General features: G+C 42.8%; 1 protein-coding gene across 1 annotated transcript; it reads left to right on the top strand.

The window, feature by feature from the left end:
- Nucleotides 1-11,990: 11,990 nt before the first annotated feature.
- On the top strand, nt 11,991-14,416 carry LOC134226344 (phosphoenolpyruvate carboxykinase [GTP]-like). The gene is made up of 3 exons (XM_062707062.1): nt 11,991-12,242; nt 12,306-12,900; nt 12,964-14,416. Exons 1-3 carry the CDS (start codon nt 12,214-12,216, stop codon nt 14,281-14,283), a joined length of 1,944 nt encoding a protein of 647 aa, XP_062563046.1. The 5' UTR covers nt 11,991-12,213; the 3' UTR covers nt 14,284-14,416.
- The last annotated feature ends 1,481 nt before the right edge of the window (nt 14,417-15,897 follow it).

Below are 15,897 nucleotides of genomic sequence, written 5' to 3' on the forward strand. Positions count from 1 at the left end.
AAAAGTAAGAAAACGATCTTTTCAAATAACCGCGAATTTCTAGTGATGGTATAAAAAAGACTGAATGCTCTGCGAGTGAATGCACTTTTCTTTTATACTACTTAATTTTGAATCTTCTCTGCTTCCCAATTGGTGGGCCAATCAGCTAGTGTCTTGTATCCCGCTTCTTTGTTAGCCAAAGCGTCATCATCTTCTTCTTCTTTTTTACGCTTGTTGCTCGCTGCTTCGTTTGATACAGCCAATAAGCCGGGCAAGCGAGCTTAGAATTGCAGTTCAGGTGAGAAGTAGGGACACGGCAGCTATTTCCGTCCATCGTCATAGGGGCTAAAACCATCGAAAGCAACATCCATTCGCTAGAGCTCCACTACAGCAGAACGTATCTCCTGAGCTTAAGATTTGATACTTGTTTAAAATTTGATACTTGTCAAAAAGTGTCTCCTTTATTGGTTTTCGAGACTATGACGAAAAGACGAGAATACCTGCCTATACCATACATGTTCTTTTCTGAGACAACATTGTTAGTAGTAGAAGGAAGGAAACACCCGGACATGGGATTTCGGGTGATAAGATTTAGAATTGGTAACATATGGGACGATCATTCAGTCACGTTCGCTTTGTGTGCGGTCAGTATCAAACAATGTTTATCTAGATATTTTTTTATCAATGCCAAAAAATCCAACATTTGATGAAAAATCGATTGATAGTTTATTAATGTTTTAACTGTTATCGCTGTTTTTTTTAATCCAAATAAGATTATGTGAGAGATTTGGACATCTTATGTTTTTTTAGGCATGGTCAAGCGAAGTCCTTCATCCACTTCGCGGTTAAATCAGAAAAATTATCCACTGTTAGTTTTGACGCTATTTATGAAAATCACGCATAAAATTTGATCACTAGAATATTGGATTTGGCACCCAAGTACAATTTCTATCCCGAAGGGTATTGAAAGTTTTGATATTGATCTCTATTATTGGCTCTCTGAAGAACCGTTTGTTTTTTGGATATACATGCTGCATCATGTGGCTTTTCTTCAGCCTGTCTCTGCTCATCACCGATGCCGGCCGGTCTCGGCTCGACTCTGCTGCTGCTGCCGGTATCTGCTCAGCATTGCTACTTTGTCGGGTGTGGGGTGGACTGCTGCTGTACTGGCTAGGTTTCGGCTGATGACGGTGGCTTCGATGGTGTCGAGCCGAAAAAGCGGTCGGTGCAGACTTCATTTCCTGCTAAAAGGTGTGAGTGCTGTTCAATCGATGATGCGGTTGCTTCGCTTGTCCCGGTCAAAATGAAAGAAAAAAATCGCGTTGCGCTATTTTATGGCTTCTCGGCAGACCCAGCGGCTGCTCATTCGCTGGTGTCTGCACCAATGAGAACGTAGTAATGGAATGATGCAAGAATTATGCGGACCCATATTTATAGGTTCCCTTGATCTCAATGTTTTTCATTGAAAACAGTTTCATGCCTATTGAAACAAGTTTTTCGGGTCTTATCTAGCATGGACATGAAAGGCATACTTGAAATCTGTCGAAATTCGCAGAAATTCGTCCATTGAGACGAACGCTATTAGCGTTTAAAATCTTTCAACACAGCGTAACGCGGTCGATTTGAATATTTTGGAATGACACCCGGTATAGTAAAGAGAGACGTAAGTCCTACGTCAAAAATTGTTATGGAAAACGCAGCCGGAATGCGGCTGTCAAATGCATTGGCTGCGTTCGACAATTGCTAATTAGTTGCGTCTGTAGCTACTTTCGCAATCAGTTGAGTTGAAAGCAGTAGTGGATCAACGTATATCAATTCAAAAGTTTACACAGGATTTTCAATAAAATTTGTTCTAGCCTAAATATCTGTTATCTGTGTACATACCGAATCAGTTGTTTGTAGTATGTTCGAAATGTCTAGTTTAGTAAAGTCTCTTTTATTCATTCAAACATGTTCCACAAGTGACGTTTACTACTCAAAATGTAGTAAGCTCGAACTTACTAACAACATTTTTGGAAAATGGCGTATACGTCACTTTTTCAGATTACGGCAGTGTAGTGTATTGCAAATTTGTGAAAATGTAGCCAAAAGAAGTGACTACTAGTATGTTGCTCGCCCATCAGAAGACGCCGAATGAGATTACTATGGTGGTAGGATGGCTTTTGGCCACAGTTTATCGCCTTAAAATGTCTCTGCATGATGGGTCTAAGCAACGGAGGCCGGGAAGTGGATGTCCGAGCATTGCACGTATGCCAAACGTGATCAAATCGGCTAGTGGAAAGATTTCTCGCAACCTGGTGTGCTCCACCAGAAAACATGCCAAGTAAGTCAAAATTTCAGAGAAATCCATGCGAAAACCATCAAAGAAGACTTGCATGTACCTTCCAAAGCTTGAGTGAAACGCCACTTGATTACGGACCGGGTTTAGAAACTACGAGTGACTCGTTCAAAAGGATTGCTTTCTTTGTTGAACAAGGAAAAAATTATAATCCTGTTTTTCAACGCGAAAGCTTTTCAGCATCGATGCTGACGCCAACGGCCGCACGGACCGGTTCATCTCACCGAAGAAAATTGCGGATGTTCTGGAGAAAGTGAAGTTTAAATTCCAAATCAATCCGGCTGATGTCGTTGTAGTGAATATAAGGAATACAAAATATAAATCAAGTTTACAAACAAATGTTTGTGAAATAATAATAATTTAATATGAACAGTTATCAAATTACTGGATTATTAAAAAAGAATAAACGCCCAATTCTGTTGAACCGATAAAGACTATCAATGATGAAAGTATCCAAACTGATGCGTACGATGACGCGCAGCAGAAATTGCAACGAAAAAATCTACGTGTGCCAGAGAAGAAAAGATGGTTAAGTTACAGTTATGAGAGAGAAGGGATGACATAGCCGAAGACGGTCCCTCGCATTGCACGAGCGTTGCGAAAGTTTGAAGTAGGAAATAGCGAGAGAGAAAACTAGCGAATGCCTTGAAATGGGTCGTTTGTGATTGTGTATGTGTGAGAAAAGAACTGATTTGATGCTGAAGAATATCCATCTAGATTCTCTCGTCATTCTGTGAACGATTGTTGGTGCGAATAGTCGCGGTTTCGGTTTAAATTTAAGTTCGGATGTTCTGAACTTGCGGTTACGACAGTCGTGATGTTTGGCTTGGGGGCGTCCAACGGTTTGAAACTGCCGCTTGTTTTCATTAATGTTGGGGTAAAAGATCTTCGTGCTTTTCTGCTTCATGGCTCCAACTTCCGAGACATCCGACGCTTCAAAAAGTTTTAAGCTCCCATCCTAGTCGTCAACGTAGCAGTTCAAACAAAATACGTCCTAGTTGACTGGGCGGTATGATCTGAATGACACTTTATTAACGATCGTTCTCTAAGCCTGATCACAATCATGCATACTACAAGTTTTAAGAAAAAATCATTTAATTTTTTTTTGTTTATATCCGAATGCGCAAACCTTGGCCTTCGGTTTTGTACGACCCCAAAATTGACAGTTTCCTGTGCATATAAACCCATGCTTTCTTCATTTCTTCTACATTGTTCACCACTTCAGGTCATTTTAGAAGGTGCTCCTTCTTAATGGCCCAGGATCTTTTTTTTTTCTATTGGGCGCAGTTCCGGAGTGTTTGGGGGGTTCAGATCTTTCGGCTCGAAATCGAATTCAATCGCCTTATAAAACTCTAGCACGTCCTGACATGATGCCAAATCCGTCCAGAAGATCGTCGAACCATCGTGACCCTTCAGAAGAGGGTGAAGCCACTTTAGACACTCTTCGCGTTCGGTTTCCGTGTGAAGGCCCCAACCACGCGGCCCAAATTTAAACGCACCTGATGAAATCAACTTGCAGATTGTAAACAACACACATTAAACTAAGTCTACACAAAATTCAATTAGTTTTACCCAACGGGTTTAAAGTTAGAGCAATTTGAGTGTGTGCAGGATTTTAATGGTACGTCCTTAATGGGTGCAGTACTTAAATACGTGGCGTCCGGCAAACTTCCCACAGCGAGATTACATGTGAAAGATGCGTGTTCCGTTGCCAAATGCGAGGCAGTTTGTGCACTGCGTCACATCGCACTTTTAGGGAGTTCAGTGCGAGATTTCTCTTGTTTCGGACAGCAGAACGATGGCGCGATCGGACGAAATATTGTGTTCTGCTTTGCGCGGCCGGTAATAAAAATCAGTTCAGTGCGAGCTTTCTCTTGTTTCGGACAGCAGAACGATGGCGCGATCGGACGAAATATTGTGTTCTGCTTTGCGCGGCCGGTAATAAAAATCAGTTCAGTGCGAGATTTCTCTTGTTTCGGACAGCAGAACGATGGCGCGATCGGACGAAATATTGTGTTCTGCTTTGCGCGGCCGGTAATAAAAAATAGTTCAGTGCGAGATTTCTCTTGTTTCGGACAGCAGAACGATGGCGCGATCGGACGAAATATTGTGTTCTGCTTTGCGCGGCCGGTAATAAAAATCAGTTCAGTGCGAGATTTCTCTTGTTTCGGACAGCAGAACGATGGCGCGATCGGACGAAATATTGTGTTCTGCTTTGCGCGGCCGGTAATAAAAATCAGTTCAGTGCGAGATTTCTCTTGTTTCGGACAGCAGAACGATGGCACGATCGGACGAAATATTGTTTTCTGCATTGCGCGGCCGGTAATAAAAATCAGTTCAGTGCGAGATTTCTCTTGTTTCGGACAGCAGAACGATGGCGCGATCGGACGAAATATTGTGTTCTGCTTTGCGCGGCCGGTAATAAAAATCAGTTCAGTGCGAGATTTCTCTTGTTTCGGACAGCAGAACGATGGCGCGATCGGACGAAATATTGTGTTCTGCTTTGCGCGGCCGGTAATAAAAATCAGTTCAGTGCGAGATTTCTCTTGTTTCGAACAGCAGAACGATGGCGCGATCGGACGAAATATTGTGTTCTGCTTTGCGCGGCCGGTAATAAAATCAGTTCAGTGCGAGATTTCTCTTGTTTCGAACAGCAGAACGATGGCGCGATTGGTTGAAGTATTGTGTTCTGTATTGCGCGGGTGGTAGTGAATGTAGGTTCGGTGTGTGATTTTTCTTGTTTCGGACAGCAGAACGATGGCGCGATCGGACGAAATATTGTGTTCTGCATTGCGCGCCCGGTAGGCCGGTAGTTAGTTTGAACTACTTTTCGCGCTCGATTCATGGCTAGGTAAAATCACTGTGTATAAGGAATGACACGGTCGTATCGCTTATCAGAGTGAATCCAGATCCAACAATGCCTACCAATTAACTGATAATCCTTCCTGTGGTTTTTGTGGAGACGCAGAGGTAAACACGGTCTTCAAATAGCAGAAACCACCTACTAATATTCCTTCCTTCTTCCTAACTGACTACAAGGACGTGGCCGGCGCCGTTATTGATCATTTGAATTTTAGAGTCACTGAAACTTGCACACTGAGAATGCTTGAACAATCCCAGTCAATCATTCAGTTGATTCTTTGTGCAATTTCACTGATTCTGGTCAATCACGGAGTAGCAACCATAGATATGTGTAGTCAGTCAAAGCTAAAAGCTAAAGCTAGCTAAGCTGCGTCACATCGCACTTTTAGGTCCGGCAATGAAAATGATGAAACTTTCTACCAATCTGTCGTCAGATTCAAATCGTAATGGAAATATTAGTTCTAACTAGGGTAAAATGCCCAATAGTGGACCCCCTAGTAGCAGAATTTTGCTCTTCCTGTCTTAAGGAGTAGAAATTTTCAACATATTAATTCTGCTTGATATCTAACAACAAGCTTTGCATCTCCTCTTCACGATACATACATAAAACACCCAAACACACGACGTTATTCGTTGAAATTAACATTTTAAAGTCTAACTGAATTCGCCCTATAGTAGACCCCCTGGGGGTCCATAATAGGAAATTGCTTCCCTATAACCGACACTTCAGTTGATTTTCATGTCCCGTTTCGGGACGCTCTTATTCCCTATTATGGACGACCGACCACCCCCCCCCCCTATACTTAAATAGTGAACACTCTTGTGTTTATTTTCTAGAAAATTGTAAATAACTAAATTCCCTCCCTTTCCTATTGTATTATTGTATTCCCTAACCTCGACCAAACCGCGAATCTTTCGGTTCCCCAAAACTAACATTAGTGTATAAGAATCATGAAAAAATGTATTCAAAAACATGATTACGGCTCCGTAACGCTTTACGGCAAATGAGCCTTCCAAATAAATGATAGGTAAAAAAAAACCAGATTAATCCACCTAGCGTTGGTGGTGCCTTTCTCGCATTTAGTTAAGACACCAACCTTATATGGGGTTTATATGGTCCAATGTACCATTTTCTTCATAACTTTGAAACGAAATGACCGATCGTTATAAAATTCAATAGTGATCAACAAGGCTTTGTCCCCTGTCGAATGAAACTTGTTGCGAGAAAATCGGTTAAGGATTACTATACGAAAAGTTGTCTAATGTTTTTTATAGCTTTTGTGCACACACATACACACACACATACACACGGACAGACAGACATGTGCTCAGCTCGTCAAGCTGAGTCGATTGGTATATAATACTATGGGTCTCAGAGATTTCTATAAAAAGTTCGTTTTCGGAGTGAAATGATAGCCTTTCGGTACAACTTAGTTGTACGAGAAAGGCAAAAATTGTAAATAATCATCTAATTTCAGTTGCCATAGTTCCAATGCATATAACCAAATCATAGGACTGTAAGGTAGGTTCTCCCGATGGAATTTCATAGCAAAATGTTTACATTGTGCTGTAATAATGCAAAAATGGCTGGATGGTCCACTATTGGTTGGGGGTCCACTATATGGGCACTTTACCCTACATAGGCAAATAGGGCAACCTTCAAAGTGATGCTATAGTAGTGATTAACAGGAAAATTTATGGCTTACATCGTAATGGGTAGAGGAAAACTCTTTCAGCGATGCGTCAGACGCACAAGGGCAGGAGAACTGATCCTGGTGCTGAAGCGTGGAGCACAAGCGAGCGGAACAGCATACAAATGACTAGCCCAGATGCCCTGGGTGAGAGAGGGGAGGTGGGGTCTCTGGGCACCAAGGTGACTCTCCGGTGGACGAAGTTACCGAGGCAGAGGATCTCGTCTTCGCAATTAAGGTACATTTGCGGTACAGAAGTTGAGCGGACTTTTGCACGGCATAGAGGGGGGCCCTTTGGCACGCAGGTAGCTTGGTTCAAGTTACCAGTCGCGGACGCCAAAAAGGTCCCTGCGGTCGATAAACTGAAGTTTGGATGGTCAATATGCCCAGTAAGCTTGTTCCAACCACCTTTAGTTGGGAAGTGTTTTAGGTGCTTCGAGTCTGGCCACAAATCATGGGAGTGCAAGGGGCCGGACCGGAGCAATCTCTGTCGACGTTGCGGTGAGGAAGGTCATTTTGCTCAGGCCTGCGATAAAACACCTAGGTGCTTTATCTGCGCTAGTAGGAAACAAGCCCGTAACCATGTTATGGGCGTACCTACTTTTCCTTATAGCGGCAATAATAAGACGCAGTGCGAGTAGCACAGACGTCGCTATTCTTGCGGATCTGTACCGTGTCCCTCCCAACAACGGCAACTGGATCGCGGACGGGTCGAAGATGGCGGCGATTTGTACAACGGGCCGTTTTCCGGTCCAAGAGGTCGTACACACACACCGAAGGTGTTGTCACAACTAAGATCAACGGGGTGTTCTATTGTAGCTACTATGCCGCACCACGGTGGCCAATAGAGCAATTCACCCAAATGGTCGACAGGCTTTTGTCCGACCTTGTAGGTCGGAAATCTGTTATCATCGCGGGTGACTTCAATGCTTGGGCAGTGGAGTGGAATAGTCGCTGTACCAATCAGAGAAGTCAGGTTGGTACAGAGTAAACAACCGTAAGTCGGTACAAGAGCCGGTTGTTCGCGTGGGCGACTGCGCGGTCAATTGTAAGCGGGAGATGAAGCTTGGGGTAATGATCGATGATAAACTGAACTTCGGCAGTCACGTTGATTACGCATGGAGGAAAGCTTCAACAGCTTATGCGGCATTATCGAGGATGATGTCCAATAACTCGGGATTTCGCTCTAGCAGACGTAGGTTACTAGCCGGTGTTGCTGTATCTATCCTCAGATACGGCGGTCCAGCATCGGCGCTTAGTGTCAATCGGATTCTTCAGAAACTGGAAAGCACACATAGGTTAATATGTCTCAAAGTGATAAGTGCCTACCGCACGGTATCACGGGACGCAGCCTGTGTGATCGCGGGGATGATGTCCATTGGGCTAGTCATACGGGAAGACGAGGTGAGTTTCGAGATGCGCGGAACCAGAGGAGCCCGTAAAGCCATTAGAGTCACTTCGACTATCAAGCGGCAATGGGACTGGGATAACTCTTCTAATGGTAGGTAGACCCATCATCGACTGATACCAAGCGTATCAAGATGGGCGAGTAGGCAGTATGGAAGCTCACTTCCATCTGACACAATTCCTGTCAGGCCATGGCTGCTTCAGGTTGTACCTACACAGGTTCGGGCATACGAACTCTCCTGTCTGCCCAGACTGCCCAGGGGTGGACGAGACGGCCGAGCACGTACTACTCGTATGTCCTCGTTTCGCCGTGTTGCGGAGCGGAATGTTAGTCGTTTGCGGGAGGGACACTACCCCGGATAACCTTATCCAGAGGATGTGTCAAGAGGTGGAAATGTGGAACACGGTCTCGGCCACTACCACTCAGATTGCCTGCATCTTGCAGCGCAACTGGCGCGCCGAGCAGCAGTCGGAAAGCGCCGATTAGTGGGAAGCTAGTCAAGAAGGAGTGAAACTAGTTGAAGTGGGTAGCTACCCAAGTAACCATTAGCACTATATTACGTAAAATCGTCATATAGGGCCACTATATGGCTATTTGATAACTTATAAACATTAAAGTAGCACTATATGGGTGATTTGGCGGAATATAGAGCTTATTGGTTACTTGGGTAGTTAAAAGGTTTAAGCTAGAGAGTAGCTAGTAACGTGAGTGTGCGTAGTCCCACGGACCCCTCTCAGAAGTAATGCCGCAAGGTGGTTTTAGCGTGTCGGCGATAGCCAGCCCCGTTCGCCGGTAGCCCACAGATTTTCGCTCCACTGAAGAAAAAACGAGTGGCGAGTGGGAACATGTTTTAGTATGACAAATCTGTGGGTTTATATTGCAGAAACAAGTGAAATTCCTTATACAAATGCACAAACAATTCAAATCGCAGCAACTTATGACAACTTTAAATGGTTGAATCAACAATCAATATTTGTATTCATATGGTTGATTTGACGCATAATGAGTTTATCATACCTTCAGGGTCTCCAGTAGCCTTGCGAGCAAGGAGTAAGATTGACAGTCCGGAGATGGCAAGTATGATTCTCGGTCCGGTCATAATGTATCTATTGTACTTGCCACACAAGATACAAACTCATGCAATTGCGGGCATAGAAAATGTTTCAATTAATAACTGAGGTATTGCTAGAATACTAAGTTGAAAAGCAGGTCAAGTTCCAAATGAAATGTAGAGCCATTGAAGAAGAAGACGCTTATACATCATTTTTTTTCTATGCTGCTTCAACCGGTTTGCTGCGGAAAACCAAACCATAATTCGAGAACCACAAATCAAATGTAAAAGCTCTTGTACAAATTTTAATCACTCTATTAGGGTTCAACAAATAATGCGCATTTATATTCTAGTTATGACTTGTAGATCTGCCTATCAGCATTTCAAAAATTATGTAAAAGATTTGAACCGCGAGAAGAACTCTATCTTCAACAATAAGGAACGTCTATAAAAAAACTCCACGCTTTTAGAATTAGGAGTTTCAAGAAGTGTGATGAAAAATTGCATTATGTAATTAATGGACCTCTCTTACAGTCCATGCAAATGTTCGAAATTATCAATTTAAAAGTATTATTTAGTGTTAGTGAATGAAAATTTCAACGCTTCTAAACTTTCAAATAAATCCTTTTTATATTATCAAAATGTGTATAAGTAATATAACGAACAGCCAAGCTTACATTTACTTTCGATCAGAATATCGCCTGAGAAGCTCTCGGTTATAGCACAGACAGATTATTGTCCGTCATTCACGAGGCTCCCGAATGAACTGTGGACCCAGTTCCATTGTCATCATCCGCAGCGAATAACTCGATGATGTTGTTTCGTTTTTTTTTAGATTATTGCGTCGCAAAGCACGCTGTCTTTTTTCCCTACTGAGCAACCATGCTTCTCCACCTGTAGCTCAATCACCTTTGATTGACTATTTTATCCCTAAAGCTTATTCAGCGTAACGTAGGTATACTTTTGCGCCTGACGTTCAATATATTCTTATCACTTCGAAGACTACAAAACTCAACATCATTCACTCTTCTACGCAAGTTACTGTCGTTGCAAAGGAAACCAAAGTGAAGATAGATTCGGGGTTGTGACCCGGAGGCTCGCGCTACTTATCATTCGAGATTTGCTTTGCAGCTCCGCTAGCGTTGTGTTTCCATGCTAAAATAATATTTTTAAAGAATTTTAATTCTTAGCTGTTTTGCTATTTGAAATCTTGTAGTCAAACTAAAATGTGATAGACACCTGTTGTTGCATTCCAAAAATAAAAAATTGAGTTCATTCAAAAAGCTCGTAACACCTATAAGTTGATATAAAACCATAGACAAGCATACGAAAAACTTTGATTTTTTACATGAACCCATAGTAGAAAAAATCATTTCGTTTGTCATCTATCTAATTACTATCACTATTCATGCATGTAACAAACATCATAACATGTGATATGAGTCCAAGAGGATTATGGTAGCTTTGAGCTGTATATCCCTTAACCTTTTGCCAAAATAACAATATTTATTGAAATACAGTTCCAGCACGAGATAGAGTTATTGAATTCTGCTCCTTTTCCTCTTTTTCAAAAAGGGTTACAGCTTGTTACAGCTTTCGTTTGCGCCTCTAAGCGATAGATAACAATCGAAACTTCTGGGCAGATTATGAGCAGAGCAGATCAAATATATGAAAAGTTAAAAAAAAAAGTTGTTAACATTGTTATGTCTATTTGTCTATGATGAATACGGTATAATCATATATCAATATGCTCATCAATCATAAAACATGAATTTGTAATATTTCAAACTTTAAGCACCTGTACCGTTATGATCGAACCTATTGATAAGTCAACGCTTTTACTTCCCATCCAAAGAAGGATATTATAATTTTCGTTTTATAAAACGAAAAAGCTTCTAGTTGGGATTCAAGCCAAGGCCTTTAGGGTGAGCGAGAGGCACGTTAACCAACAAACCACTGGCGTCATCAACTTCAATTTGATTCTTATGCAAACAATAAATCATCATAGAAGATTGAACTCTGCGGGCTGTTATTCATCAAGTCTACAAAGTCAATTTGAAGCTTAATTAAAATTAGGTAAATAGATGTTCAAAATCTCTGAGAATATTTAATTACGTCAACCATCATGCAACCCATATCACTTGCGTATATTTGCAAAATAGAGCTCAAAAATGGCTCAAGTCAAAAACAAAAACAAAATCACTCGCAAAAATTATTCAATTTGAGTCCAATTCACAAAACCCGAATAGTAATCGAAATAGACGAAATTGGTTTTGAGCACATTTAGATTACACCTGTCAAATGTTGGCGATGTTTACCTTCTCTATTCAAACCAATTGAAACAGATTCAAAACCTAACACTTAAGGACTATATCTGACAAGAAAATATTAAGAAAAATCGTTGGAGAAAACTCAATTACGTCCTAATGAACAATACACATCACGTCCAAAAGAATATCTCCGTCGTGTCATCTTGTCTTCGAAAATGATGACGCCCATGCTCGGGTAACCCATAAAGGTCAGCCAATCAGCGCAAAGAGTGATAACGAGATGAGCCTTCTTTTATGGTTCTTTTTTCGGCCAAGAACGCGAACATTCACTCGAAGACACTGTAGCGATTCTCGAGAGTCAAGAATGGTATATAAGAACCGGTCGGAGCACGCCTTAAGCAACAGTTATCATTCAAGCGAATGAAATGAAACAAAGCGTCGTACGCGAAGAGTGCAGTGTTCTTAAAATCAAAAGTGACAACTATTTCAAACGTGAAGTAAGCTAGTTTCAATTTGGACTACACACTTCTCTACAATTATTAAACGACAAGGGCAAAAATATATGAACAATTCGATTCCAACCAAAACTACCATATAACTCATAACGCGTAAAAATGCCTCAAATCATTGGACAATTTACCAAGTGAGTACTCATTCTTCACAATCCCTAGTAGAAAAGCATACCAACAGAGTCACTTCTCTTCAGGCTCCCAACCGCTTTGGGCTGCTCCCCCAAGCTCCGTTCCGTAGCGGATAATCAAATTCGTGGCGTGGCCATCGTCAACGGACACCTATCCCAGCTTTCACCCAAAATCCGTAACTATGTTGAGGAATCCGTTGCCATGTGTCAACCGGACCGTATCCATATCGTCAACGGCAGTGAGCAGGAAAGTGCCGCCCTGATCGACATTCTGCATGCTCTCGGTACCGTTCAACCCCTACCCAAGTACGAGAACTGCTGGTTGGCCCGCACCAACCCGGCGGACGTGGCCCGTGTCGAATCCAAGACCTTCATTTGTACCCAACAACAGAAGCAGGCCATTCCATCGCCTAAAGATGGCGTCAAGGGTACACTCGGCAACTGGATCTCGCCAGAAGACTACGATAAGGCAATCCGTTCTCGTTTCCCTGGCTGCATGAAGGGACGCACCATGTACGTAGTTCCGTTCTCCATGGGACCGATCGCTTCACCATTGTCCAAGTTCGGCATCGAACTTACCGATTCAGCGTACGTTGTCTGCTCGATGCGCATCATGACCCGTATGGGACTGGAAGTCCTCGAGAAGCTTTCCGACAATTCCGTAAGTTATACGACTGAGAACTATATTCTATCATTTTTGCTAATCATCTCCCCTCTCTCATAGGATTTTATCAAGTGTTTGCATTCGGTTGGAACTCCGGCAAGTGGAAAAATTGCTATGCCCACCTGGCCATGCGATCCGGAGCGTACCATCATCCTCCACAAACCGGCAAACAACGAAATCGTATCCTATGGATCCGGCTACGGCGGAAACTCGCTGCTCGGCAAGAAGTGCTTCGCTTTACGTATCGGCAGCACTATCGCTCAACGTGAAGGTTGGCTCGCAGAACATATGCTGATTCTCGGCGTCACGGATCCGAATGGCGTCAAGAAGTATATTGCCGCAGCTTTCCCATCGGCCTGCGGCAAAACCAACCTCGCCATGATGACTCCGACACTTCCTGGCTATACCATGGAATGCGTTGGCGACGACATTGCCTGGATGAAGTTTGATTCCAAAGGACAACTGCGCGCCATCAACCCCGAGAATGGATTCTTCGGTGTTGCTCCGGGAACGTCATCAGAAACCAACCCGAACGCCATGAAAACTGTCTACAAGAACACCATATTTACCAACGTGGCAACCACTTCCGATGGTGGTGTATTCTGGGAAGGAATGGAAAAGGAAATTGATGCTGATGTTGAGATCACCGACTGGCTGGGCCAGCCGTGGAAGATGGGAGCCTCGAAAACCCCAGCTGCGCATCCAAACTCTCGCTTCTGTGCCCCAGCAAGCCAGTGTCCCATCATTGACCCTGCCTGGGAAGATAACGAGGGTGTACCAATTTCGGCCATTCTCTTCGGAGGACGTCGTCCCGAAGGCGTCCCACTAGTGTACGAAGCCAACTCATGGTCTCACGGAGTATTCATCGGATCTGCCATGCGCAGTGAAACGACGGCTGCCGCTGAATACAAAGGCAAAGTTATTATGAACGATCCGTTTGCTATGCGCCCGTTCTTCGGCTATAACTTCGGGGACTACCTCAAGCATTGGCTCAGCATGGAAGAACGTGCAACCGCTGCGGGTGGACACACGCCGAAAATTTTCCACGTCAACTGGTTCCGCAAGGATGCCAACGGAAAGTTCCTGTGGCCAGGGTTCGGTGAAAATTGTCGGGTATTGGAATGGATTCTGCAGCGAGTCGATGATCACGAATGTTACGAGGAAACGGCCATCGGTCGCATCCCTTCCAAGGGTGCACTGAATTTCGATAATCTCGACTGTGCGATAAACGAGAAGGAACTTTTCTCAATTCCGAAGGACTTTTGGCTGAAGGAAGTTGAAGCAATTCAGCAGTACTACGACAACCAGCTGCCGAACGATTTACCACAGAAGGTTGCACAAGAGCTGGAGGCGCTCAAAAGTCGAGTGGTGCAAATGTAAATTGTTCAATGATTTGCTTACGAGGCACTAGGATGTAAGGAATGCATAATGATACATTAGTAGTAGTATTATAGATTATGAATAAATAGGAATAATTATTTAGTAAAATAAAAACAAACAAGTTTCAAAACAAGCAACTAGATTTTGCAATCATTGTGAGTTTTCAAGAAACCATTCATCTGTCAGGAGACAAGTTGAAACAGGCCAATAGACCTATAAGACCCCTACTCCAAGGTTTTTCTAAGATGACAATGAAAATACGCCATGCGCATTTTATTGTATATATGTACCACAGAGGATACTTTTGAAACAGGCCGATAGATCTCTGTTTACGCATGTAGAACATTAAAAGACAGGTCCAAATTCCAGGAAGTTCTCGAAGAACTTCAAATACATGAAAATGAGGAAGAACTGCTTATTATACGTTAACATATCTACAAGGATCTGCAGCACTTATGAATGCGTCGGAAATGCCTTCTCTTAGAGCTGGTAGGTTTAGGGTCTGAGCTCCACAGGGTTCTATACCAATCGCCCGAAAACCATTCGCCCGAAACCCAATCGCCCGAATGCCAAACGCCCGAAAGAGCCAAACGCCCGAATGCCATTCGCCCGAATAGGTCATTCGCCCGAATGGGCCAAACGTCCAAGAGCCCTTGAAATGAAAAAAAAATCTGTTTGATATTTCTATAGTATATATTATCATATTTAAAAGAATCATTACAACATAAGTCTTAGGTGATAGGAAACTTAGGAACTAATTAACACAAGCGAGATCCCCGTCAAAAAGCTCAACCACTCACCTAACTTGTATGACGCAACGAGCCCCTTTATGTTTTTTCAATGTTTTTTTATGCTGCTTTGCTATAGGCTGGGACTGAAGCGATCGTAAAATATCAGTGCTAGCTATTCGTTCTTCTAGCTGGAATTGCTTTACAACACTGTAGAAGGGAGGATTACCCTGTTCTAGCAGCGAACCCCATTTGTTATGCCATCCTTAAATGTGGTTGGAGGTCCGTAGAATATTTTGCGTCATTCTTCCATGAACTGACCATAGGAGGAAATAGAGGACCTCGACTGTTTTTTTTTTTTGCTTTTTGTTTGGCGACCATTAACGTAAAACTCACTCACATAGTTTAAAACATTACAGAGAGGCTCTTTGATCGTTTTTTTGCAATTCTTGAAATGCATTTGGAATCTCTTGACTCGGCAAGAATGCCAAAGCAACAACTTTCTTATACGCAAGTTGGATAGTGAAATCTTTGGAATAAATCGACTTCAGCTTAAGGTGTGTTAGTTTTCTGAAGAAACTTTGGTTTAGGTGAAAAAAGCAACCGTGGAGATTGGTTCCAGGGAAAAATCTTTTAACAGCATTTATTTCTGCTATTTCGAAATCCAATAGAATATGCTCCGGCTCAAGTTCGCATTGGTATTTCTCCGCAATTTCTTCCAGCGCACTGAAAGCTGATTCGTAGGTTCTCTCATTCTTCTTCGGTAGCAACATATAAACCAAAGGAACAAAGCGTCTATGATTTTCTTCACCTACACTTCCATGTATCGTGAAAATTTGAGAAAAGTGTTGTGGAGCCGTGATAAAAGTTCCGTCCATAATCCAAA

Source organism: Armigeres subalbatus, chromosome 3 (genome assembly GCF_024139115.2).
Source record: "Armigeres subalbatus isolate Guangzhou_Male chromosome 3, GZ_Asu_2, whole genome shotgun sequence".
Lineage (NCBI taxonomy): Eukaryota > Metazoa > Arthropoda > Insecta > Diptera > Culicidae > Armigeres > Armigeres subalbatus.